Source organism: Spermophilus citellus (assembly GCF_964194105.1).
Source record: "Spermophilus citellus genome assembly, chromosome: 14".
Taxonomy (NCBI): Eukaryota; Metazoa; Chordata; class Mammalia; order Rodentia; family Sciuridae; genus Spermophilus; species Spermophilus citellus.
The window spans coordinates 96,730,976-96,758,246 of NC_138194.1; the positions used below are offsets into that span (position 1 = coordinate 96,730,976).

Sequence of the window (27,271 nt, forward strand, 5' to 3'; positions counted from 1 at the left end):
CCCGAGGGCTTCAGAGGAAGCCTATCTGCTGCTCCTGATGGGCAGGGCCAGTCTGGGCCCAGCTCCCCTGAGAGGTGGCCGGACCCTGTGGGCTGATCCGTGGATGCCGGTGTCGTTGGCTTCCAGGCATGAGGTGGTTCCTGCCCTGGACGCTGGCGGCGGTGACGGCAGCGGTGGGCAGCGTCCTGACCACGGTGGGTCTTGCCTGGGGGCTCCGAGAAGGGGCTCTGCTCCCTTCCACGGTCCTGCTGTGGGGGCCCCGGGGCACAAGGGCTGCAGTGGTGGGCCAGGGAGGGCCCCTGAGGGGCACAGGCGAGGAGAAGGGACTGGGCGACAGTGGAACCTGGCGGCCTGAGGAACCAGGGGTGCTCTTGGTCCTGCGTGCCCCCTTCCCTCCTGAAGTGAGACGGAAAGGGGGCCTGCAGGCGGGCGTGGCAGTGGGCGCTGTGTGACCCTGGGCTGGTCACTCACCCTGCTGGGCGGCATGAAGAAGGAGTTGTGGGGGCGTCTGAAGTCTCGTGTGTTGGAGGGTCTGCAGGAGGGGAGCCGGAGAGCCAGGAACAGCGGGAAGGGGACGCAGCTTTGGACACAGCTCCACGCTCCACGGAGAGGCAGGGTGGGGGGCCCCCAGTTGGTGCTGTTCCCTGGGCTGTTCTCCTACCTCCAGAGCTGGTAGCACCACGCATAGGTCTCGTCCACGGGGCCCCCACCTGCGTCCCAGGCACACCTCGGGGAGGACACAGGCTCTACCTCCCAGAGGCCAGGGCAGAAGACACGTGGCAGCCCAGGCCAGCCTGCTAGAGCCACAGTGGGCGGGCGGCACAGCCAGGCGGGTGCGGGGTGGCCAGGGGTGGGCGTCAGGGCAGCTGCTGACCGCGAAATGCCTCGGCTGGGGCGGGAGCCTGTGCCAGGGCAGCAGGAGGCAGGAGGGGGACGTCAGGACTGCCTTGTGCCCAGGGCCTCCTTGGGATCTGTGCACCTAGTCACGGACCCGGAGCCTGAGGCTCCACAGGCAGCTGGTTGCCTGCTGGCTCGAGGCCCCTGTGTCTGCTTTAGCTGGCTCTGAGGCTGGCACCCAGAGCTGGCACCCACTGAGAAGTGGCCTCCCTCAGAGCTCGATGTGTGTGAGGACCTTGAGTGGCAGTGCCCAGCCCCCAGAGAAGGGACACTGGCCCCATTTACAGTTGAGAGAATCGAGGACTTGGAGCGGAATGGGACCTGCCTGGCTCCTAGTGAACAAGTGCTGGGGTTGGGGGACACACTCAGGTCTCGATGCCAAATCCCGACCTCCCCTCCAGGGCTTTCCCAGTTAGGGGAGCAGCGTCCCCTCCAGCCCAGAGCAGGGAGCGAGCCAGGGCAGCTGCTCAGGCCATGGGTGCAGGAGTGCAGGTCGCCTGCCGGAGAAGCGGGGAGAGCTTCAGGGTGGCTGGAGAGCCCCAGGAGAGGAGTCAGCCAGGGGCCCAGGACCTCTCCAGAGCAGCTGGGGCTGGGGGCGGGGGAGCTGGGGGTGGGGGACAAGCTAAGGAGCCAGGAGACCCAGAGGTCCAGGCAGGAAGCTGGAGAGGGCTGCCAGGGAGAGCTCCGGGACCCAGTGCCACACCATCCCCCCCGGGACCCCGCTCCGCATCCCACCCTTGCTAGGGGACTTCGGGGCTCCCAGCACAAGGCCCAGCACCTGGGTTCTTCCAGCATCTGAAAAGCCCTGTGTGGGGATGTGGGGAGAGGAGGGGAAGGGATGAGCAGGGGAGGAGGTGAGGGAGGGGAAGGAGGGGAAGAAGTGGGGGAGAGGGACAGGAAGGGGGAGGAGGGGGAGGGAGAGGGGAGGGGGGAGGCGGGGAGGGAGGGAATGGGGGAGGGAAACACTCCCTCTGCCCAGAAGCCAGCGCCCTGCTCTATAGCTGAGCCCATGCCTGGATTCCTACATAAAGGGAGTACAAGTCCCTTCAGGGTCCTGGAGGATTTTAGTGGAAAAAGTGATTTACAGAGTCCATATGGAAGAAAAAATGTGCGAGATTGCCAAGAAAATCTGGAGGAAGTAGAGCTGTGAGGGAGACTTGCCCATCAGATGAAAACCGAGCACGAAGGTCCCGTCATGGAGGGAGGAGGGGCTGGCCGGGATGGAGCAGTGCAGTGAGGGACCAGACAGGGACCAGGGACACACAGCCAAACAACCTTGGGAACTTAGGATACTATAGTGGTGGACTACAAGTGGGACTTATTTCACCTCTCTACCCTTTCCTTCCTTTGACATTTATTGAGCACCCACCACCTGCTAAGATAAAAGGTCCACAGTTGGAGGGCCCTGCAGGTCCTGTGCCAGTGTCCTGCACAGGACTAGACATCAGACTGCCCCATTGCTCCAGTGCTCATTCCCATTTCTTAAATTCACATTAAGCACCCCTAAATTCTTTAAGCAACAGTACTAAGGGGACATAATCATTCTTCTTTGTAGAGGTAAAAAAAGAAGTGCAGAGAGGTTAAGTAATTTGCCCCAAGTCACACAGCTTCCAGCTTCCCTGGTCTAAATACTTGTGCAGAAGTGGGATGCAGGCAGTCCCTGCCCCAATAGGAGTTTATAGGACAGACAGGTGGAATGGGAGGGACAGAGTGATGTCATCCAGAGCAGAGAGGCCGGGTGCAGGCTGCCATCTCAACAGGACCCTCTGTCACATAGGACCTGTTAATCAGGGCCAGCAAGCCCCTGCCCACCAAGCTCTCTACTGCTGAGTCCAAGCACGTGACATTTGAGTGGGCCTCTCAGAAGCATAAAAGTGGCCAAACAAGTGCCCAGGAGGCAATGCCCAGGCAGACCTGGGGTCAGGGGAGTGCACAGGTGTGAGGTGAGGCTCAACGCTCCCTCCCATCAGTGGGTGTGAGGTGTGCAGCTGACTGAGTGTCTGTGTGTGAACATGGTGCATCCGAGTGCAGGAGCCTGTGTGTGTGTGTGGTACGCAGTCCCACTCTCCACCCCCAGAGTCAGCTGCAGACACAGGCTCATTCCAGGTGTGGGAGGAGGGGCAGGCTAACTGGCTAGCTAGCCTGGGATCAGTGCTGGGACTGATCAGTAAACACTCCCGGATATTGTGTGGGAAAATGGAATATGGATGGTGATGATGGTGGCAATAGTGATGGTGATGGTGGTGATGATGATGATGGTTGTGATGTTGGAGATAATGGCAGTAAGGGTGGGGATGGTGGTGGTGGTGATGGTATTGGTGATAATGATGGTGGTGATGGACAAAATGGTGGTGATGTGGTGGTGGTACTGATGGTGGTAGTAGTGATGGGGTGGTGATAATGGTGGTTTTTATTAATCTGATGGTGGTGATGTTGCTGGTAATGGTGGTAATGGTGAGAACAGTGGGGGTGGTGATGGTGGTGATAATGATGGTGATGATGATGGCAATGATGATACTGATGGTTACGATGGTGATAGTGATGATGATGATGGAGATAATGATGGTGATGATGGTGATAATGATGGTGATGATGATGGTGACGATGGTGATAATAATGGTGGTGATGGTGTGATGATGATGGTGAGGTTGTTGTTGGTGGTGATGATGATGATGGTGGTGATGATGGTGATAATGATGGTGGTGGTGAGGATGGTGATGGTGGTGATGGTGAAGATGGTGGTGGTGATGGTGATGGTGGTGGTGGTGTGATGATGATGGTGAGGATGGTGGTGATGGTGATGGTGATGGTGGTGGTTAGGGTGGTGATGGTGGTGATGGTGATAATGATGGTAATGATGGTGATTATGATGGTAGTGATGATGATGAGGATGGTGGTGATGGTGATGGTGATGGTGATTATGATGGTGGTGGTGATGGTGGTGATGGTGATGGTGTTGGTGATGGTGGTGGTGATGGTGGTGATGGTGGTGATGGTGATGGTGATTATGATGGTGGTGGTGATGGTGGTGATGGTGGTGATGGTGGTGGTGATGGTGATAATGATGGTAATGATGGTGATTATGATGGTGGTGGTGATGGTGGTGATGGTGTTGGTGATGTGGTGGTGATGCTGAGGATGGTGGTGGTGGTGGTGATGGTGATGGTGATGGTGATTATGATGGTGGTGGTGATGGTGGTGATGGTGGTGGTGGTGGTGGTGGTGGTGGTGACAATGATGGTGGGATAGTAAGAACACCTCTGGTCAGGTCTGCCCTCAAGCTGGAGTCAGAGCGATGGGCCCTCCACACTGACTGTGCTTTTCACAGGTTGTGCACTTGCTTGTCCATGGACAGTCCCTATGGTGGCCCCAGCCGTTTCCAGTCTCTAGGGTTGTGGCCATGGGGCGTCTGCCTTGTCCTGCATGGAGGTTGGCTATTGGAGGCGGGTCTTTACGCTTGCAGGGCGGGGGGAGCTGAGGACTCAGTACTGAGGGATGGTAGAAGCACCTGAGTTCTTAAGAAGAGCCCAGGAGCCTGCGTGTCTGGTCCCCTCGGGATTCTTGTGTGCACTGGATTTCAGATCATCTCTCCTCGACCGCTGACATCCTGATGCTGATGGTCCACTTCTGCACTCCACAGACAGAGAGGGAGGTGGAGGGAGGAGGGAGCCAGAATCGGGAAAGAAGCTGGGCCTCTCAAAACAGGAACAAGGGACATTCCAGGGGATGTGATAAGATCGGGCCCGCCCAGGTCTGGGATCTGCAGGCAAGTCCAGGCTCCCCCTCCACTGTGAAGGCCACACCTTGAAGGGGCCCCGGGTGAGAGGAGGGCAGAGCCCGGCACCAAGGAGAGGAAGGGGTCCCTCTAGGACCCCTGCCTTGAGTCTGGGAGTGAGGGGAGGGAGCCGGCCATGAGCCTGCCCAGGGCTAGGGAGGAGCTTGAGGGCCTAAGTGGACAGATTTTGTGAGAGAGCAGGGGTTGAGCCCTGCCCTGGGGACAGAAGGTAGACTCACCTGCATGGCTAGAAGGCCACCAAGAAGCAGCTCATGGCCACCCTAGTCCCGAGCCCACTGGCCCGTTCTGGACGGACCCCTCATTCCACAAACAGCAGGGCTCCCAGGGGGCAGCATCTGCAGGGGAACTGACGGCTGCTGCCTCTGGAGAGAGCGTCACTGGCCTTTGTGCCCAGAAGGGTGTGTGCCGCTCTGGGAGGGCCCTCCCCAGAAGCTCTCCAAACCCATTCTCCCTCTGCCCACGTCTCCCCTGTCAGTCCGCCAGGGCGGCTCCTGGTCTCTGGCCCTGCACCCTCAGAAAGCCAAGAAGCGTGAGAGCAGCTTCGGCCCCTGGGTCCCATGTCAGCCCCTGCCCCTGCTCTGCCTGCCCAAGCCGGTTCCCCAGCTTCTCCCTGGCACGTCACTCAGGTCTTCTCCCCGGCTCATGGGGGCCCTGCACACGCCCCCACGCTCTTCCTGCCATCGCAAGCACCTCCCAGTAGGCACTCTGCTGGCTGTGCCCACCGTGGTCCACCTGCCTCCTGCCCCTTCTTCCTGCACACCAGCCCTTGCTAGGCGGCCACCTCGGCTCCTGCAGCCTTGGTTGGGCCTTGGCTGGTGCTGTCCCTCCACCAGTCCTGCTCCTGCATTCTTTCCTGGTGGCCCGACATGTCCCCCACTCAGCCTTCCCTGTCTGTGCTGGCGCATCGTGGGGCTGGGAGCATCCTTGTGGAGTGAGTGGATTCAGGGGACCTGGAGGCGGGCAGCATGTTTACAGGGCAGGGACCACTGCCCTTCCTGACAGGGGGACTCTGCTGGGGGCAGGGGGGAGCTGGGAGAGCCTGGACCAGAAGCTCAGAGGACAGTGGCAAGCGCTGGCTTCGGGCTCAGTCCCTGAGTGTGGAACTAGGGGTCAGGAGCCCCAGCTCTAAGCAGGTTGTGCTTTCTCCTCTGAGCCTCAGACAAGAAAAGGGGACAAGAAGACCTGCTTGGCCTGTGCTCCAGGAGGGGTGGTGCAGAGCTCCCTCAGCAGGGGTGGCAGCGGGGACAAGAAACGGCTCCTCTGCCCAGCTCCCGCTCCTTCTGTCACCTGGGCCGCAGTTATCCTTTCTGAGATGGACACAGAAGCCCATCGCACAGAGCCCTGTGACTGAGGGAAAGGACGCAGGTCCAGTGAGGAGCACGTAGGAAGCCACAAAGAAAACCAAGATGTCCAAGTGCATGGGATCAAAGGGTGCTGTCCTCTAGGTCCTTTCAGTTCTCAGCAGAGCCTGGTGGTGCCACATGGTTTGGGGTTGGAGCTGCCCACCATCCCAGTTTCTTCCTCCCCCTTTTTTTGCTAGTGGACGCCCTGCGCAGCTCTTTCTGTCCACAGCGCCCACGTCCTGCTGCTGGCAAACTTCAGCTCATTTACCATCCCAGGAGTCCACCTTGGACGGCCCTACTGTGTGCCATGGTTCCACGGGCTGTGCCACCGTCTTGTTAAATCCCACCATAGCCCTGTGTGGGTGACAGGAGGCAGAGGAGACACAGTCCCACGCCATCCATGCTTCCAACACCACCAGATTTCCGAGCAAGGCTGGCGGGACCCATTCCCAGGTCCATCCTGTTGTGTCAGCCCAAGCCCAGAAGAGGGGAGGTAGATGCTCCAGCTCAAGTTAACAGATATTAACTTGAGACAATTAAGAAATTGTAACTCATTGTATTGGTGTGATGATTGTATGGAGGTTACAATTTTTAAAAAATTCCTCATACTTTAAAGATCCATTCTGAAGAATCTCAGGTAAAATCACAGATGTCTAGGATTTGCAGATTTCCAAGAATAAAGAAGCATGTGTATGCATGGTAGCAAGAAAAGAAACAAGAGTAACAGGTGTCGTAGTTATCAAAGCTGGTGGTAGGTATGTGGGTTCATTATGCCATTCTCCCAACCTTGTGAATATTAGAGCATGTATCTGGCAAAGAAGTAACACATTTCAAATTTGTATGTGCATATGTATATGTGATTATATACATGATATATTTAATTAATATTATATACTATGTGCAATATACAATTGTATCTTATAGATTAAAATATTGCATATTCTATATTATACAAAACATACATTTTATAGGTACAACTATATATAATTAAATATAGCATCTATATATTGTCATACATAGTATAGAATATTCAATAGATATCAGTGCTTCTGTTGTGATTTCTTGAAACTCTGAACATGTGAAACCATCCCAGGCTGCCCTGGGGCCCGTGGCAGGGGCTGTGTGCCCACCCTCACCCTAGCATGTGCTGGCTTCCTTCTGCTCTCTCCCTGCCCTCAGAGGAAAGGGCCCTCTCTGTGGTTCTGCCCTCAGCTCTGAGCCCTGCGCTTGGAAGGCAGCAGATGCTGCACCTGTGTTGGACAAGTGAGTGAACGAACATGTGAAAGAGTGCTCATTATTTGGAAAGAAACCACTCCCTGCGAGCAAGTCGGCTTCCCCCACTGCAAGCTCACCAGGCTACGTTAGAAAAAATCTCAGCAAACCTTCTTTATCCCACCAGCCAGGAGCCTTCAGCTCCCAGGACCTGCCAGCTGATCTGCAGGTTCTGGCAGTGCTGGGTGATGGGTCAGTCCCAAAGCCCTCAGCCCAGGAGGACAGCCCCAACAGAGGTGCAGATCCACTGCTGAGAGGCACTGGGAAAGAGGTGGCCTTCCCTTGTGGTCAACTCAGTACTGAACTGGAAATGAGAGAAGCAAGCAGAGGGCAGGCAGTGGGCTGGGCCGAGGCCCTCAGCCCTGCACCCAGGCCATCTGCACCTCCCTCTTCCCCAAGGCCTCTCTTCAGTAGAGCTGTGAGCACAAACTGCTGCGAGGTAGGGCACCCTGTCCCTGAAAGCCCAGGCTGTGAGTCCTTCAGGCCATTCCTGCCTCAACCCTGCCCCCTCGTGGCGCATCTGGGTGCAGCCTCCCTAAGGCCCGCGGTGAGATCTCCTTCCATCCTACTGTTCCCAGGCACGGAAGCCTGTGCTGGGCCCCACACAGGTGGGAAAGGGCAGCCCCTCCAGGGCGAGTCCTGCAGGGGCTCTTCTCTCCTCTTCTGGGGCCTGTGGCAGCATGGGCTCCACTCCACTCTGTTGGAACCCTCCCTGCAGGTGAGGGCCTGTCTTCACCCGAGCACCAGGTGGGTGGGTGATGGGCAGTGGAGGAAGGAATGGCGAAGGAGTAGAGCAGCGTCACAAGCGAGGGCTCTAGAGGGACACAGGAAGCATATGCCACTTCCTGGCTGCTGGCCCTGGGAAAGTCACTAAGCTCTCAGGGCCTCGGGTTCCTCACATATGAAATGGGGACAACACTAGTACCTGCTCAGGAGGGCCGCTGGAGGAGCTGTCACCACTGCTGCCATTTTACAGCTGGGGGAACAAGCTCAGAGAGAGTGAGCACAGCCCAGGACCCAGAGCTGACAGGGGTGGAGTCGGGGGCTGTCACATGGGGTCCTCTCACTGCAAGTGCTGCCCTTCCACTCATCCTGTGTCCTGGTCACCACTGAACCACACACACCTCAGAAGAGAGAGGGACACTTCTTCCTCATTAATGGGACATGGCAGGTCCCGGGTGCCCCCATGCCCACCACCAGGCAAGTACATAATGATGCACTAGCCCTCATGCATGAAGGTCACATTGTATACTTGTTTCCAGGCCCATTTTCAGAGAGCTGAAATACACTATAAAACCCATGGTTACCTCTCACCTTTAAATATCGTCTCAAAAGACAAATGCAGGATTTCTTACTGGGGCTCTTTCTGTTCCTTCTCAGTGGAAATCAGCTTAAGTGTGCCCAGTAAGCATGACTGCAGGAATCAGTTCACAGCTTTTAACCCACCTGGGGATTACCTTTAGTCCAGAGGGGTTAAATATGTGGCACTTAAGGGACTTATCTTTGGGAGCTACTCCTTTTTATTTCCTTCCATTTTTTATGCATTTTACAAAACATCAAGGGAAAATACATGATCTTCAATTATCTGCACAGGGCCTGCTTACTAAGCAACACAAGGCCCGAGGAACCGCAGAGCGATTTGGGCATCACATTTCTGCAGGACTGTGCTGGGGTCAGTCTTAGGCTGTCGGCGGTAAAGCACAAAAGTGTTGGTTGTCCAAAAGTCAAATGTTTAAAAGGAGGTGAGCTGCAGCCTTACCTCCTCCCTCTCCTCTGCCAACTGAGGCAGTGACTCCTCCCTCTCCTGTTTTGAGATTCCAAGGGTTGCTTGTTAGTGTGCAGGCTCTGAGCTGGAAGACGGCAGAGGTCCACCTGAAGCCTGGTGTGCAAGGTGGGATCCAGGGCCCGCATTTAGCAGGTTCCATAGGTCAGTGGTTCTCAAACTTTGCTGCCTTCAGAACCACCTGAAAAGATCCCAACACTCAGGCAATCAGGATCTCTGGGAAAGCGACTGGGCATTGGTGTATGTTGAAGCTCCAAGGTGGTTCTAAGGTACAGGGAAGTCTGGGAACCAGTGAGGCACTTTGGTTCTGTTTGAGGTCAGCCGACCTGGGTAGTGGAGGGGACACCGAGAATCAAGGGGCGGGATGAGGAGGAGCCTGGGTGGGGTGGGCAGGGCGGGGGTGTGGCCAGAGCCTGCAGGGCAGAACTAGGCAGGACACACTGTGACCAAGCCAGCCCTGGGCATGCTTGGGAAGCATCTTAGAGTCATCAATCCATCTTGTCTTCCCCATAAACACAGTGGTGTCTGCGAAGGGTCCGATTCCAGAAGCTCTTCATAAAAGAGGCTTTCATGTGAACAGTTTCAACTTGGAAGGACAGAGGCTGCTTTCCTTTCTTCCTCTGACTTTCCCCTGACAACATTCTCTTTGCCATGATTTTCCACTAGGGCCCAAGTGGCAGTGTGTTTGCAAGGATCAGTCTCCCACTGCTCCACAGACACTGTGGCAGTCAGGACTCTTGGGGAAATGGTCAGGGTTTGGGCATAGTCATGCCTATGGCTGGGAGAGCAGGGGTGGGGTCCAATCCCCAGGGAAAACGAGAGCCTGGCAAGAGGGAACAAGGGCCCAGAGGAGTGTCCTAGAGTTTGAGTAACAGATCCAGCCTGCACAACAAAAGTGCCGTTTAGAAGATCCTCTATGCACACCCTCATGTACACACTATTTGTACACACCCCAGTATACATGCCCCATGCACATACACTATGTACCCTCCCCAATGTACACACTCATGTATACACTCTATGTACAAACCTCAATCTATACACCCCATGTACATACCACATGTATACACCCCAATATACACACCCATGTTGCACACCCTAATGTGCACTCCCATAAAACACTCTGTGTACACACACCAATGCACACCGGCCAAACTGTCAGCCCTGCATGGCGGGATCCGCATGCAGCCCTGTTTTCTTCTGTGCACATGGGGTGGGTTTGATTGGTTCTCAGGAGTCTGGACTACTTGTGACCTGCAGCCAAATGCCCAGGATCTCCACGCTGGCAAGGCAGTGGGACCGGGAGGGTCCCCAGCACTGCACAGCTGTGGAGGGCCTTCCGCCTGGACTGTCTGGGAGCCTGCGACCACTAGGTGGTGCCATCAGCAAAGGCTGGGTCAGAGGACCCGGGAGCCCAGCTCTCCAGCAGGATCCCTTAAGCTACCTGCCTAGCCCCAGAGAAGGTTTCCTGTAACTCTGTAACCTGCTGCATGCCCCAGGGTCTTCAGGCAGGTACCTGGGAAGGGAGCTTTTCTGGGGGATTTGCAACTTGATGTGGAGATCCATGGAGTGGGTACCCGCCGGCTCACCTCCTGCTCTAGCCCAGTCTGCATCCTATCCCTGTGCTGGGCACCAGGAAGGAGGGATGCACAACTGCATCAGGACAGGGGCTGTGCCTTCAGTATATCATAGGCCAGGCCCAGCACGTCCCCTTGCCTTATGCCTTCCACCCTCCCAACAGCTCCTGGGGCAGATGTTATTGTGCCCAGATTACTCTGAAAGTTCATGTGTGACTGTGTCAGGTCCCATGTTCATTTATAGATTCTCAGTGCTGAAAGGAGAGGTGCAGGACATGACATATTGAATATCAAGTGACACTCTAGCTGTTTGAGGTCAGCAATCCCGCAGCCATCCCTTCCTCAGCAGGCCCCTGGGGAGCACTTCTGTGTGCACCTTGTGTTTCAGGCACACGGCAGAAGCAGGGCCCAGACCTTGCCCTCAGCAAGTCCACCAACCCAGGGCCGTGACCAGCTCCAACTAACCTGGCTCTTAGGGCAGGAAGGAGTCATCGCTTCTGCCAAAGAGTGCTGACAGCACAGGGACCCTCAGAGATGGCCAGGGGAGTCCATGGAGCTTCCAGGCGTCTAGTGCCACAGCCCTGCAGGGAAGTGCCTCCCTCCATGGAGTCAGGCAGCCAGCCAGCAAGGCCAAATGACCGTCACTTTCACAGTACTCAATGCCACCTGAATAAACCACCCCTATCTAACGCCTGCTTCTCCATCAGCTTAAGTACAGGGAAAGCTTAAATCCATCTTCCAATGCCTAAAATTTAAGAGAAGCTATAACTAGCTCAGGAAATGGTTGTTAGGTGAATGAAAGCCCAGAGGAGGCCAAGGTCAAAAGTGGGTGAGTAGAGTTACGAGAGGCATTTGGGTCTAGGCCTTGACCCAGACTGTGTCCATGGCCACTTTGGGTCTGTTTCCTTCTCAAGAAGGGAAGATAAATTTGTGTGAATAACCCACATCACGGCCTGTTCTGTAACCATGAAATGCAGATTTATAAGCCACATAGAGTAGGGCCCTTCTGACAGAGGGAGACCCTGGAGCCCAGCCGAGCCCACCCTGCTGCCCCACAGAAGCCCTGGCCTCACCTCTGCTCACCCCAGAGTTCAAATGTCACAGTTGAGCCCTGGAGGATGCTCTGTGGCCTAGAAGTGGCAGGGCCAGCTCCTGCCCTTGCTCTGCGTCCTCCGGGCATCCTCTTCCTCCCAAGGCCTTGGTCTCCTCTGGGACCTAGAGTGAGGGGCCTGGATGGGATTCAGGCTGCAGCTAGGGAGGGCAGAATCCCAGAGGCACAGAAAGCTCAGAGCTCTAGACACCAGGGCCGTCCACCAGCCCAGCCTTCAAGGCCACAGTTGCTCCTTTCAGCTGTCCCTTTTGCCACTGTACATTGCCAGAGTGAAGATGGACTTGCTGACCAGGTGGTGGGAACAGCGTGTTGTGGGCTGCCGGTGGGAGGGGTGGAGTGAGACCCATCACTCTGACTGCAAAATGAAGACTCTTCTCTAGGGGTTTGCTCTAGCAGCTGAGCCCGGCCCACCTCCCCAGGGGCTAAGGAGATCCAGACACAGGGAGCTGAGGTCACGTTCCTGTGGCTGCAGCATGCCCGCCTTTCTTGATAGCCAGTGGCAATATCAGGCCCCCTGGCCCAGCCTGGGCTTAAAGAGCTGTCATCGGCTCAGCTGGGACCCAGGAAATCAGCAGAGGAAAGACGGGGAGCATCTTGAATGCAGGGAGTACCGTGAGATACCAGCCAGGTCACTGCAGTGCGACTCTCTTGTCAGCAGGCCCTCAGCTGCCCAAAGCCTGGGCCCCCTCCTCTGTGACCTGAGACCACCTCCCCAGCCCCTGGGAGTGTGAAGATGAAAGGGAAACAGGAAAGACAGTCAAAAAGAAGGCAAGCGCGAGACGATGTCCAACCTGGGCCCAGCGCTTTTCAGAGATTTGGGCTCCTGGGCCTTATTTTATTGAAAAGGAAAGAGACGCTTAACTATCCAATGCAAGGCGGAAAGTCTATTAAATTCTCGACACTGTGAAGATGGGAAGGTGGTGGCAGGGCCTTAGGGCTTCTATCCCCTCCTCAGCAGCCCCCCTCACTGCTGCCTTTCCCCCACAGGCCCTCGCTCCGGCCCCCACAGCCACGACCTTCACCCCGGCGCCGCTGCAAGACACAACAGCAAGCCCTCAATTCTGCAAGTGGCCGTGTGAGTGCCCGCCATCCCCACCCCGCTGCCCACTGGGGGTCAGTCTGATCACAGACGGCTGTGAGTGCTGCAAGATATGTGCCCAACAGCTTGGGGACAACTGCACAGAGGCTGCTGTCTGCGACCCCCACCGGGGCCTCTACTGTGACTACAGTGGGGACCGCCCGAGGTACGCAATAGGAGTGTGTGCACGTAAGTGAGAGCCTCCGTACCTTCCACCTGGCCCCAGGACCCCAGCTCTGGCCTGGGGCCCCTCGCCCTTGGCACCCTTGCAGGCAGCCATTCATCTGGCCAGGCCTCAGCTTGGCAGGAGGCACCCCCAGCCCAGCCCAGCCCATGGTGAGAAGCCACAGGGCAGGTCCCTCCTGGGGAAAGGGCGATGCCCATGTGCCTTTCATCTCTACACCTTGACTCCTTGCTCCCTTCTCAGTCTGGAAACATCCTTCTCTGGTAAGGAGTTTCCCCAGGGAAGACCTGTTCTCTTAGTGGGTGGCACCATCCCAAGGGATGTCAGGTCACTTCAGAGCGCCTCACCGTTTAGTAATATTATAAATTAAAATAATGTGGTTAAATCCAGTGGGCTTGAAATAATAAAAACCAGCAGCCTACAACCACCCCTTCCTACCAACCACGTTCTCTGGGTTAATTACAGTCACTTTTAACTTTCTTATATTTTCCACTGAGTGGCTCATGCCTTCTGCTGTATTTTAACTGAACTGATATGTCAATTTTGGATAATTTGTTAATAATCCTATATGATAACTGATGACTTAGCTCCTCAGTGTCATCTAATACATCCCTTTTCTTTCAATGTCATTGCCATAATTTGGGGGTACACAATAATTAGTATTTTTAACCTTATGAGTATGGGAATAATGCTCACTACAGTGTAAGATAGTGTACCTGATTGAATTTCTGTTTTACAATGCCTGGAGTGTTTCCTGGAGTTTCTAATTGCCTTTGCTTTTTTCTTGGCTCTTGGTCTTTACATCATCCTCATGTATTTGTTTGCTCTTCAAGTGTTTGCTCCACTGTGGGTACCCTGCTCTGTTTTGTTTTCAGAGACTGCCTCTCTAGGGCTTTCTGACCTACTTCTGGACTTGCATTTCCTTAATTTGACTCATGTCAGCATTGCCGTGGTACATGCCCTAGCAGGACGAAGAAAGGTACTCAACCGTCATGCCACAGCAGCCTAACTCCGGAAGAGTTCTGTGGACTCTCATAAATCCAAGAACTCCCTTCTTCCCTTAGTGCTGAATCAAGACTTCCCCATAATTACAACTCCACATACAGCCCATCACATATTCACACACAGTACAGTCTCTTATCCCCAGATAGCACATTACACTTCCTGAGGTGGGTTGCTGGTGAGGGCTATGCACATGATCTCAAGTCACGCAATCCTGTCCAACCCTCGTGGTTGACTTATGGCACTTTCCTCGTTTGACCATTAGTTCGTTTTCAACTTTCATGACAAGACATGTCTTTGACTTTGCAAGCAGCCCCCTCTGCTTCCTCTATCCTTCCAGTCTTTCTTCTTTTACTGAGACTCATTAATAGTTCCACAAAACAATGTGTTCAAAGAGAACTTGCGACCTGACCTGTACAGATGCATCCAACATATTGATTCAGATATTTATTCCTGATCCCAGTCCAGACTTACTGAATCACATCCTTTGGAAACAGAGATGGGAATCTATACCAGGTGTTTCTCAGGGATGCTGAAGATCAAGACTGACGGCTAACACACAACCTAGGAGGGAAACTGGCCCAGCCTCCTTGTGCTAGAGTCACCTAGATTTATATGAGACTGTCTCATAATTCCTCTCCATTGTTCTTCAAGGTCACTCAAAGGGCAATTCAGTTCATGGCCATTGTACTAATCCCTGGAGCTGTACTACAATCTTGTCAATTACCAGGCATCAAAGCTTTGTAAGCATTCTCTCCTGGATCCAGAGGCTGCCTCTCCTGCTTGCCTCCTCCACCAGGGCCTGGAAGCCCCCTTCCCCACCCCTCCTCCTGCCTGTACATCTCAGGTCCTGCCTGCACCTGCTCCAGTCTCTGGGCTCCCTGCCACCATGAGCCTTTTATGTATTTCCTTGCCATTTATTTGGGAAAACAAACAAACAGAAACTGTGGTCCTGAGAAGATTTTATTGGGTCTTACCATTACCAAGGCTTATCTGGTCGTGTAGGTTTGCAGACACAGGTGCCACTGAACTTCAGGGGCTTGGAATGTTCAGGTTCATTGTCAAGTCCCAAAGGAGCTTCGACAAGAGGCCTTTTTCATTATAAACTTATTTGAATACTGAGATATTTTGCTCAGGTACTTTATTCTCCACTTTCACCACACATATGCACACATGCGCGCGCACACACACACACACACACATTATGTATATAATACATATGTATATAACACATCACATGCAAACCCATACACACTCACACAGACACACACACCAACTCACTAATGTTCTACTGACTCTTGTCCTAGAAACACTGCCACAGTGTAGGACCTTCTGAAACCCCAAATGCAAGAAAGAAGAGAAGCCAGGCTGAAAGCATAGAGAGGATGACACCTCTGAGCCAGAGAGAAGGAAAAGTCTGGTCCAACAGACCCTCCCACCAGGGTCAGCTCAGCCAGCAGAGGGTCCTAGGATGAGATGCATCTGCCTTTGGAGATTTTCATGTAATTATGTCAGGATGAGCCAGGTCATAAAAATGAGCCATTGCGAAGCTGGCACTCAGAGAGGATGGGCGGGGCCATGGCAAACTGCCAGCTGCCAGCTTGGGCTGTCTGAGGTCACCTCCTGGGGACCTCAGCCCTGGTGGCCGGGGGGAAATGTGAGCTTGGTCTTGCCAGTCTGCTCAGTTTTCAAGAAAACCCAGAAGTCTCGATTTGTGTCGTGTGCATAAGTTGGCAAGACATTCAGAATGTTTTTTAAAAACACTTGGTGGGCCAAGCTAAATGCCCCCGTGGGCAGAGCGTGACCTCTGAGTTAGCCCGCTTGGCTATTTTGGTTGCACAAACACTGCCTCTAATGCGGCTGGGTCAGCGCGAGGGCAGGGTGGTTGGTGGAAGTATCATGATGTTCACAGGCACCGGCTGGGGTTTCCGCCCTGGCCCCACTCCTGGCCAGCTACGTGTCTGTGGGCACGTCGCTCGGGGGCTTGAGGAAACCAACCTCGGCAGCCAGGAGGAAAAAGGGAAGGCATCTGCCCACCGGACCAGCGCTCTTGGTTTTGCTTTGTTTGACTCGCCTTTTCAGAAGTCATCTCAGTCCTGTCTGGGGTCCTAATCAGAGGAGGGACAGGTCTGGTTCCAGTCCTGGCCCCGGCCCCAGTCTGAGGCGAGGGAACAGTAAAGGCAGACATGGTCTTTGGAGCTGGCCAACCTAGGTGGGATCCCACCTGTTACCTGGTACTAGCTAGTACTAGTAAACAAGTACTAACAAGGGCTTAGGCAAGTTACCTAGCCTTTCAAGTCTCAGTTTCCTGGAAATGACCAAGAGCACCACCTCTCTGGGTGGTTGGGTTGAGTCCCCACATCTGGGGATGGGTCACCCACAACCACTGCACACCCCATCTCCACCAGGGTCGGCTCATCACAGCTGGTAGCAACTCCCCCCACTTCCCCACCCACGGGTCCAAGGAGACCATGGAACCTTCCAGACCTTGGCTGCAAACTGGATTCAAAAACACCGAAGATAAATAAGCCAAACATGGAGGTCCCCCTCAGATTCCATGTCATGGGCTAAGCACCCGCATTTCCCTAGGTGCCTCTGCTGGTCCCAGGGAGCCACGGGTGCAGAATCTCTGCTCGAGGCCAGGCCTGCCCCACTGCCTTCATCCAGAGTCCCACACGGGGGCGGAGCCTCCGTCTCACCTGCACTCGTGGTCCCCACACTCACTCTCACCCACACTCACAGACTCACACACACTCTTACACCCCCCACACACATACACATACACTCACACACATTCACACTCCTGTTCACAGAGTCCCACACACATGCACTAACATACAGCCATGCCCACACCACCCCCACACACAATCACACAAACACACACTGCCCTCACACACACTCACACCCCTGATACATACATAGTCAAATGCACACTCACTTTTACACACACACACACCCATACAACCCTGACACACTCACACTCACACCCTCATAACACACACCTACACATTCACACAGTCCCAGTCACATTCATACCCCCACACTCACACTCACACATTGAAACACACTCACCCTCCCATAACACACACACCTACACACACAGAGTCAGAGTCACACACACACACACACACACAATTTCCCTCCACACACTCACCCCCACAGACTCACACTTGCAATCTTCTTCCTGGAGGGGGCGGGCTCCGTCAGGGTGACTCAATGCAAAGCTGAACAATGCACTCCTGCCCCCTCTTATCGCCATGCTCTTCTTCCTTTCCCATTTCCTCTCCTCACCTGGTGGAAGGAAAGGGCTGTGGGGTCAGAGCCACAGGGCTGGAGTCCCAGCTCTCTCATTCACCAGCTTCCTGACCTTGAACAAATGAATCACTTGGCCTCCTGGACCTTTCCTGTCTGCAAATGAAGAAAATAAAACTCTCTGATGAAGTCATTGGGAGACCTGAGTGAGGTCACACCCTGGGGTACCTGGCACCAGACCAGATGTCCAGGACATACTGGAGTCCTGCCTCACTGCTCCTCCCCCATGGGTGACCACTCCCTGGAAAACAGCAGCCAGCAAGACTCATGCGCACCGAACCCGCTTCTCATTCTGGTCACCTTGGGGAGGGGACTGCGCCTCGTTGAGGTGGTCTTGCTGTAGTCACAGTGACAGTGATGATGTGCTTCCCTCTAGGAGAAATAACTCCCACGCCTGCCGCAGAGGAGACCCAGGCCCCACACTGGATAGAGGATGATGACTATGGACAGCCCTCCCTAGCAGAAGCAGGGACAGGACAGAACCACAGGCAGGCTGCACATTCCTCCTCTGATGGGCTCCTTACTGCCTGGGGACTCTGTTCTCAGGCAGCAAATGGCATCAAGCATGACTTCTGGCCCCGCAGCCCACAAAACCCTCCCAGAAGTCCAGGCTTTCATGGCCAACTCCACGGCTACTCAGATGCCAGCCCCGACACTCACATCAAGACTCAAATCAGCCTACCTCAAACCCTGCTCCTCCAAGGAGGACAGAGAGCACCTCGCCTTCCAGGGAGCCTGCTCCTCACACCCCTCCACCAACAAGCGGAGCCCTTCTCATGGCCATGGCCCTCCCTGGTTCCAGTCACCACTCACTCCTGCCTCTTGCCAGGGCTGGGCTGGCCTCCCACGCTGCCCTTCACCCCTCTTTACTCTGTTCTCTGCTCGGTACCACACAGGTTCTTGTGAAGCATAATTTACGCCATTCATGAAAGTTACTTATCAAACACCTACTGTGTGTACAGCATGGTTCTAGGCTGTAACTGCTCTGCATTCTCCCCTGGGCCTCCAAGGAAGCCGTCTCTGGCCTGATCTCCCACTCCCCACCCTCTTTCTTCCTGCACCCCAGTTTCCTCCCACCTGGGGTGTGACCCTTCCTGCCTGAAGCTCCTCCCCCAGCACCTGGGCTGACTCACACCTGCCCTCCTTTGGTCTTGGCAGAACCATCCTCCGCTCATTGAAGCCTCCCCAGCCCACCCGGTTTCCATTCAAAGCTGTTCCCCATCCTCCCTCCCGCCGCACTCTTCCCCAGGCGGAGGGAGACGGTACCTAAGCCCCTCCATACGTCAGCCCTGAAGAGGGAACTGGGTTTCCGTGTTCTAGCTTGCCTGCAGGTCAGCTCTCTCAGCCTACGGCCCTCTGGACCAGGACCAGGCTGTGTGTCGATGCCACGGGGAGCAAGCTGCCCAGTCCCTCTGGGTCTGTACCCTCTTACCACAGCACTGGTCCCTTAGGGGTGCTAGCCGCAGCTAATGACCCCTCACACCCCAGGTCCTCAGTCCTCTCCCGCCCCTGCTCTCCGGGTGTGCCCACCCTGGACAGCTCCCCGTGCTCTGGCACCGTGAGCCTGAGCTCGGCGGGTCCAGCAGAGCCCGGGGCCACACAGACAGCCCTGGCCCAGAGCCCTGTGCCTCCTGGGCCTGACCGGGCCGCTGGCTGTGTTTGCAGAGGTGGTCGGCGTGGGCTGCGTGCTGGACGGGGTGCGCTACCTCAACGGAGAGTCCTTCCAGCCCAACTGCAAGTACAACTGCACTTGCATCGACGGCGCGGTGGGCTGCACGCCCCTCTGCCTCAGCACTCGGCCCCCGCGCCTCTGGTGCCGCCGCCCGCGGCGGGTGAACTTGCAGGACCAGTGCTGTGAGCAGTGGGTGTGCGAGGACGACGCCAGGAGGCCACGCAAGACCACGCTGCGGGACACCAGCGCCTCGGGTAGGTGCGGGCCGGCAGGGGCGAGACCTGGGGCGGCGGGTCACAGACCCCTCTGCCTGTGAATGGCTCCAGGCGCCCACTGTCCAGTTCAGAACTCACTGATGTTGTCTTGAGGAAGCCACTCCTCCCTGGGGCCATAGGTCCCCCCTTGTAAAATGGAAATTAAGATTTTTATGCTGAGATTCTCGCAATATAAAAAGAGGAAGCACTTTGTAAGCTTCGTAAAGAACAAAGGTTTTTCACAGGTAAACCCTTATTATCCTACCTGAGTGCTGGGGGGCACTGGAGGCAGGGTGGGTGCCCTGGGAAGGGAGGCCTGAGTGGCAGGTGTCAGGGCAGAGGCGTGGGCCTCCTGGAGGCTTCAAGGTGTCTTGAGGTCCCCAGCTATGGAGGATGGGTGGGCAGGCTGAGCCAGGTAAGCCAGAAAAGAGGAGAGGGAGGCAGGGATGGGCCTGTGTGTTTTACCACTGTCTCCTGGAGCCTAGGCCAGGGCCAGGGTCCTGTGGGTGGGTGGCTAGTGAGGCTCTGAGCTGGGCGGTGGGAGTCAAGGCAGGGAGGTCGGCTAGGCTTGAGTCAGACGGAGCTCTTGTTATGCATCACTGTGGGGGTGAGGGAGAGGCAGGTAGAGGTGACTCCTGGGACTTGTCACTGCTGAGGAGAGAACAGGAGAGACTGGGCACCTCTGGTCGGAGAGCTCTGCCCGCTGTGAGGGGATGTGAGAGAGGCTGGGGCTGGCTGGGGGGGGGGGAGGCAGAGAGCCCTCTCAGGGAACCCCCTGAGCTGCTGAGGGCAGGGTGGCAGGGCGGCAGGGCCCAAGGACACGACACAGAGAGACATAGAGGGCCTGGGACAGAGGTCTGTGGAGGTTGAGCTTTGAGAGGTTCTCAGAAGAAGAGATGAGGAGAAGAAAGTCAGAGAAAACCCGAGCACTTGGTGCCATGGGAGACAGGAGGGGACGCTGCTGGAGGACAGAGCCTCCTAAGCAAGGGGACATGAAGCAGTGAAAACTGGAAATGGGGTCAGGAGTTGCAAGCATAGTGGGTACAAAGTAAAACCCCTAAGTGCGTGAGAGTATTCGTGTCTCAGCCCTGGCGGCCCTTGGGGCTGCAGAACTACTTCCTTATGGTGGGGGCTGTGCAAGGGTCCCCATGTCCTGGCCTCTGGATGTCCGTAGCAACCCCCACCCAGAAGTTGTGATCATCCAGAACATCCCAGGGTTGCCAATTGTGCCCTGTGGGACAGAGCTGCCCGGCTCAGGAGCAGGTCCCTGTAGGTGGGAGAGGCAGCAGGGAAAGCCTGGTCCTTAGCAGACCCAGGGTGTCAGAGCAGCTGTCCCACACAGCCCCCCTCAGCAGGGTCACAGAAGAGTCACTGGGCGGTGGAGGGGGGCAGAGGCTGTCCGCCAGTTGTGGTCTAGTGACCCCATTACAACAGCACCAACAGAGCCCCTGCAGTGCTGCGGAGGTGACCCAGAAACCAAGCCCTTTTATCCTCTAGGCAAATCCTTTCTCACCACCCCCAAGATGCTGGCAGCCCCCCTCAGCCCAGCCCTGCCCTCTCTGTGAGCTTTCCCTCTGTTGACATCCCCGCCCCCACACTCATTCCTGCGTCTTGGGGGGAGGGAGGCCTGCACCCAGGGCCTGAGTGTAGACGCAGCTTCCCTTCTTGATCCACTTCTCTCCTACTTATCTTCCCCCTCCAGCTGCCCCCCCCATGCTTGTGTCCTTGGTCTCCCTCCTCTCCCCTCACTCTTTCTTTCTCTTCCTTTTTTCCTCCCCTCCTTCTCTCTCATCTGGGCCCTTCCGTTTGTCTTTCCATCCCTCCCTCTCCGCCTCTTCTGTTCTCTCTGGCCTCCTGCGCCTGGGTGTCCAGTGGGACCCTCTCCTGCGAGTCTGTCACACCTTCCTGTGGGCAGCTCTCTGTCCTGCTGGCCTTTCTCTGCCTCTTTCTCTGGTTCACTACCCTCCGCTCCTCGGATGACCACAGCACACCATGTGTAGAAGCTGGAGCGTCTGTGAGCACAGACCTGTCCCTGAGTTGGCATTCATGTGGGTGACAGCCAAGTGCCCACACATGCCCACATGGATGGGGGCTACTAAGGGCCAGGGGCAGCTGGAGCATGCTTGTGTGTGTGACATTCCCTCCTCGACCCCAGCCCTGGGAGAGACAAGCTGTGGTTGACCCCATTTGCAGAGGCGGGGCTGGGCGCAGAGGTGTGAGGGAGCTGTGGGCAGCAGGGCCTGGTGATCCCACGTAGTTTATTGTCTTAGCCACCACACTCTCCACGTGACCTCAGTGAAACATCAGGTGCCCAGATGTATGTCCTCACCTTTGAATTTCCCCAGAATCAACTTCATCATGCGGGGGTGGGGACAATGTCTTGCTAGCCTCTCATTCCCAGAATCTAGCAGGACACTAGGCATAGGTTCAGTCCGAACCTGCACCCCGTGGTCCTAGGAGCCCCCCAGGGCAGATATGGTTCCAATGTGGTAGATTGGAGGTGAAGGCCAAGTGAGTGTGAAAAGATCACCCAGCTTGGAAATGGTATAGAAGGATTTGAACTTGGGTCCACCTGTCTTAAAAGATAATTTTCCTTCCATGCACCCTCCTCCAATCAGAAAATTATAAGGAACTCAGAAAATGCCCCCCCTTCCCAGGTACCAGTGATGATTAGAAACCAACTTGCCCTCCTGGGAGAGGGACAACCCAGTTCTCTCTCTCTCTCCCTCTCTCTCTCTCTCTCTCTCTCTCTCTCTCTCTGAGTTCTGGGGACCCCACACCTCCCTCCTGTGGAGGTGGAGAGGGCTAGGGCTGGGGGTGGCTGCAGACTCACGGGCACTCTGGTCTCTCTGCAGAGGCTGCAGGTGAAGTGGAGCCCTGGCACGGGAACTGCATAGCCTACACAAGCCCCTGGAGCCCCTGCTCCACCACCTGTGGCCTGGGGGTGTCCACGCGGATCTCCAACATCAACCCCCGGTGCTGGCCCGAGCAGGAGAGTCGCCTCTGCAACCTGCGGCCGTGTGACGTGGACATCCGTCTGCACATCAAGGTGGGTCCAGAGCAGGGGCAGGCGTTTTGAACCACAGACGAAGCTGGCCTTGAGCTGGCTACTGGGCTTCCTCATGGGGCCACTTGTAGGATGGGAATAATGAAGCCCACCCAGTAGGCCTGGGGCAATGTTATTTAGGATGATCTGGACACGGAGACAGGGCAAGGTCACTGGGAGGAGTTCAGGGACGCTCCACAATGCTCCTGTAATGATTTCGAGGGACCTCGTGGGCTCGCCTCCTCCCTCTGTTCCTGCTAGCCCAAGCCCACCCACATGGGCACACAGGACAGTGTGTGGTGACAGGAGGGGCACTGTACAGGTGAAAACACCTCTCTGCTGTTAGTTCCCAGGGCTGGGATTCATCCTTGCACCTCTGGGCCTCAGCCCCCCTTCATCATAATGGAGCTGGTTTCTAAGATAACAGGAATGGAGCATCAAGGATCTAGCGGGCCACAGGACTCTGAGCCCCTTCCCAGAACTGGACATGGATCTTACCTGCCTCCTTCAACACCCCTCACTCACGTCTCAGGCCTGGGGTCACATTAGAAGCAAAGAAAGCTCCATTTCGGGAGTACACAGATTTCTTGGGGATGCGGAAGAGACGCAGGCTCTGTAGATGCCTCCTGGCTTCCCACCACCCTCATCTGACTTCTGACATTGCTCCTGTGCATAGGACAGCTCCCAGGTCATCTCCTGGGGGTCAGCTGGAGGCAACCCTCCTCTTCTTCTCCCCTCCCTCTTGGTCTTCTCCTTCATCCTCTGAGCACCTTCCCTGTTGGGCTGCACTTGTGTCCTCTGTGCTTGGTGCAGAGCAGGGACTCAGTGGACATCTCTAAATGGGACACCTGGATGGGAAGTGCCTGCAGCAGGAGAGTGGGGCAAGGCAGCTCTACAGAAGCTGAGGCCAGGCCCTTGCTGGAGGCAGGGGACTCCTTCCCAGTTTTGTGTGTATGATTGGGTGCCCTGAATGGGTTCCCCAAATTGCATGAGCTCTACATACCCTGGGGATTAACTTAATAAGTGCCTACTATGTCTAGGCATGGAATTATCCCATAGAGACATAATAGAGCCCCAAATCTCAAGTGGCCCAGAGCCTAATGGAAGGATGGAGTTCCTTTTAGACAAATGTCAGTCCAATTTGATATGGTAAGTGTGCATGGTAAGTGTGCCAGAGGCTGTAGACAGCAGGAGGGGGAGGTTAAGGTAAGGCAAGCCTCTGACCATGGGGTCTGCATTCTAGCACTGCACCTGGCTAGCTGGGAACTGGATTCACTGAGAGGGCTACCAGAGCTTCCTGTGCTGGTGAAACTGTGATGAAGACATTGGCAGGGCTAAAATGCAGGACAGAAGGGAGATTGCAGGCTGTGGAATACAGTCCAGCAGGGCAGTCAGTCCCTCCTGTGATCCAACTGGGCATTCCCTGAGCATCCCCTGCTGAAAGATCCCTTCCTTTCCTTCAGGCAGGGAAGAAGTGTCTGGCCGTGTACCAGCCAGAGACGCCCATGAACTTCACCCTCGCAGGCTGCGTCAGCACACACTCCTACCGACCCAAGTACTGTGGGGTCTGCATGGACAACAGGTGCTGCATCCCCTACAAGTCCAAGACCATTGATGTCTCTTTCCAGTGTCCAGAGGGGCCTGGCTTCTCCCGCCAGGTCCTGTGGATCAATGCCTGCTTCTGCAACCTCAGCTGCAGGAATCCTAATGATATCTTTGCTGACTTGGAATCCTACCCTGACTTCTCAGAAATTGCCAATTAGGTGTGCACATCATGGAACTGGGGGTCTGGCTCAGTGATGGCAAAGCAGCTGGCCCCTCTGGGGCCAAGAACTTCACAACTGAGCCATCAGATTTTGTCTATTTCTCCCTCACTTCTAATTACCCTGATCTGGACTCTTCTTGTCTTTGACTACCCAAATGACCCATGATGGTGCTGCTCAGGTCCACACAATCGGTCCCTTCCTTGGTGACATTCAGCATCACTCCAAAGAAAATACTTATCTCTAGCTGTTCTGGACAAGCCCCAAGCCTGATCCAGCCTGCCCAAGTCATCAAACATCCTTGTGCATCTTGCCCAGTCAGCTGGACATCCACTATCACAAGTTCCCCTTTTGAATGCTAAACTGGGGGACCCTTTAGTCCCTTCAGAATGAAGCACAAAATTGGGGACACTAGAAAAACTGTTACTTGGATATGCCAAAGGGACTCTTACAGGCAGCTGTGTTCATAACACCTTAAAAGTAGCTCTGCTTCCTAAGATTTGTGCACCACATAGTCCACAAACCTTGGTCAAGTGAGGCTAATGGTTGTTTGATTATTAATGGAAAACTGTATTCATGAACCTGGGCATTGTCAAGGTTAAATATCTCCTCACTGCTGCACTGTCAGGGTCTCAACTGGGTTCATCCCAGTCAGAAATTCAATTTCATGAACATCATTTTTGTGCATGAGAAAAATCTCCGGTCACTACCCCAGAGACAGGGCAAGGTCAGCCAATTTTAGAGGCAGCAACTGACCCAAGCACCACATCTGCTGCTGACCAACAGATCTGTGGGCATCTGGCCAGGCACCTCCTTGCAACATGACCCTCTCTCTGCTCAGGGCTCAGGGGAGTTGGTGGAGTGCTGGAGAATGGTGTTCTGGAACATTCCTTCACTTTTACAGAACCTCAGCAGAATCCTCTGAAGTCCACCAGACCACACCTACCAGGCCAGGTAAGGGTCAAGCCACAAAGTGGCTCCACCCTTCATTAGCCTGGCATGGTCTGGGGGACTAGAGATTATAAAGACCACAGAGTCCCTGGGCCCAGGACATATCTTTTCTACTTCAGTAACCTACTTCACAGCCCCTGGGTCTGCGGATCAAAATAACTCAGTTCTGGTGTGAAGTCAGAGGTTGACCAGTTGTTTCAAGGTGGAATGATATTTAATAACATTATCCTTTGGTTAATAGCCAAAAGGAGCTAAAGCTAAAGGAAGAGAAGGTTGGTATAAATATAAATGAGACTATTATTTATTTTATTAGTAGCATATAATACTGTTATCTTTCTTTCTCTGTGTGTTAGACATTGTTCTCAGTGCTTTACATACACTTTCTCATAAATTTTCATGATAATGATGAAAAATCCTATTATTATTGCTGTTCTTACAAATGTGAAATGGAAGCCCCTGGGGTTAAGGAGACATGTCCAAAGAAACTCAGCTGTAAGTGAGGGAATTGGAATTCATATCCAAGGTGGAGTACTTCTTAGTCCACATTCCCCGCTGCTGCCAGAGTTTCCCAAAGTGTCAGAATAAGATACCTTAGTGACATAAGTGACTTCTCTCAATTTTGCTCTTCACCCTGTCTTTCTAGCTTCTTTCCAGAAAGAAGAGAGTATCTGATGTTCTGGTATTTTGGTATTTAAGCATCCAACAATATGTAGGATAAACAGAAATATATGCATCCCTATGGGTCACCCCCTCCTCCAAACCTGGACCAGCTCTTATCAAATCTCCTTACAGTGACCTCCCAAAGGCCTAGCCCATTGCAAGGCATACAGTGGTGCTCAATATGTATTTGATGAAGCAAATAAATTTGTACATGTTTCTACTTTTATTTAAAAGCTCTCTTCTTTCAATTGTGTGAAATATGATTTTTATCAGTGATGATTTTACATTGAATGCCATAGTAGATAACATCTAATATTTCAAAGAAAAGCATATTCATATATGTACAAGAATTCTCCTAGGGAATTTACCCACGAATCATTTCTTCTGTCAATTTGTGTGGATCGTGTTGGATTTTCTTAGAGTGGAGTCATCTGCCACCTACAAACTTGAAGGCCATGTAGCTGCTAAGTGTATATGAAATTTAGTAGCAACCTAAGAGCCAGGTGTTTACTAAATTTGCACCTTGATTTGGGAGCTGAGCATGACTCTTCCCAGATTGTAGGAAATCTGGTTGAAGGAACTGGGGGTTATCCTAGGAACAGGTGGGATGGGATGACCAGAGTGACTCAGTCAGGATTGATTTTGAGACATGAGACGGGCGTGAGCAGGACCTAGTGGTCACAGTATAGAGGAGATCCGGACCCCGACGGAATGAAGCTCTTTCTAACAGGATTATTCTTGGGGGTGTGGCCTTATTCAACAAAAGTTAAGAAAAATAATTACAATGAAAACAGTTTCCATTTCTTGAGTCCTTAGCTAGATAGCCCCAAGCACTATGCTAAGTTTGACATTATCAATATCTCAACAATTTCAAGTGCACTTCTTTTCCCCAGAGGGAACAGCCTCAAAGGGGCTGGAGGTTGGGGTCCAGACCCTCGATTGTTCCTGCTCTGGGAGGCTTCCATCTGAGGCCTGATGACTCCGAGGAGACTCACACTGCAGGGGTCCAGACAGACAAGACTGCCCCTCCAGTCCCTTGGAAAGAAACACTATGGACTATTTGACCTTGGGTGTGGTGGCACATGCCTGTAATCCCTGCTACTTGGAGGCTGAGGCAGGAAGGTCTCAAGTTTGAGGCCAGCCTGGGCAAATGTACAAGACCCTGTCTCAAAATAAAATAATAAAAGGGCTGGGTGTGTTGCTCAGTGGCAGAGCCTGTTTAGAATGCACAAAGCCCTGGGTTCAGTCCCCATCTTAGAAACAAGAAATTAACTCACATTGGTAGATCAGCCTTCTCTGCTGTGCTTAGTTGTTGGAGAGGGAGAGAGACCTGACTTGACCAAACTACTGATTCTTGCTAAACCTTATGACAGGTGTTTGCTGAGCCCTCCACACGTTCGAGGTCTGCTGCTAGGAGCTTTACTGCCATATCTCATTTAATTTCCAAGTGAACCTAGGAACTGTGGGATTAGCCAGTCTTTGTTGTAGAGAGAAGACAGCTGAGTCTCATTGACTTAAGTGATTTGCTTAAGCTCTTATCAGCCAGTGAAGCGCAGACCAAACCCAGAGC

The 27,271-nt window shown here is 54.3% G+C and overlaps 1 protein-coding gene across 2 annotated transcripts; it reads left to right on the forward strand.

The window, feature by feature from the left end:
• Positions 1-25,927, forward strand: CCN4 (cellular communication network factor 4). Of its 2 annotated transcripts, XM_081266676.1 has the most exons (5): positions 7-194; positions 12,767-13,046; positions 19,021-19,281; positions 22,137-22,330; positions 23,791-25,927. In XM_081266676.1, exons 1-5 carry the CDS (start codon positions 129-131, stop codon positions 24,088-24,090), a joined length of 1,101 nt encoding a protein of 366 aa, XP_081122802.1. In that variant the 5' UTR covers positions 7-128; the 3' UTR covers positions 24,091-25,927. The 2 variants fall into 2 exon arrangements, with proteins under 2 accessions (XP_081122803.1, XP_081122802.1); XM_081266677.1 differs by lacking the exons at positions 19,021-19,281; positions 22,137-22,330 and having other exon boundaries at positions 1-194; positions 23,791-24,087.
• The last annotated feature ends 1,344 nt before the right edge of the window (positions 25,928-27,271 follow it).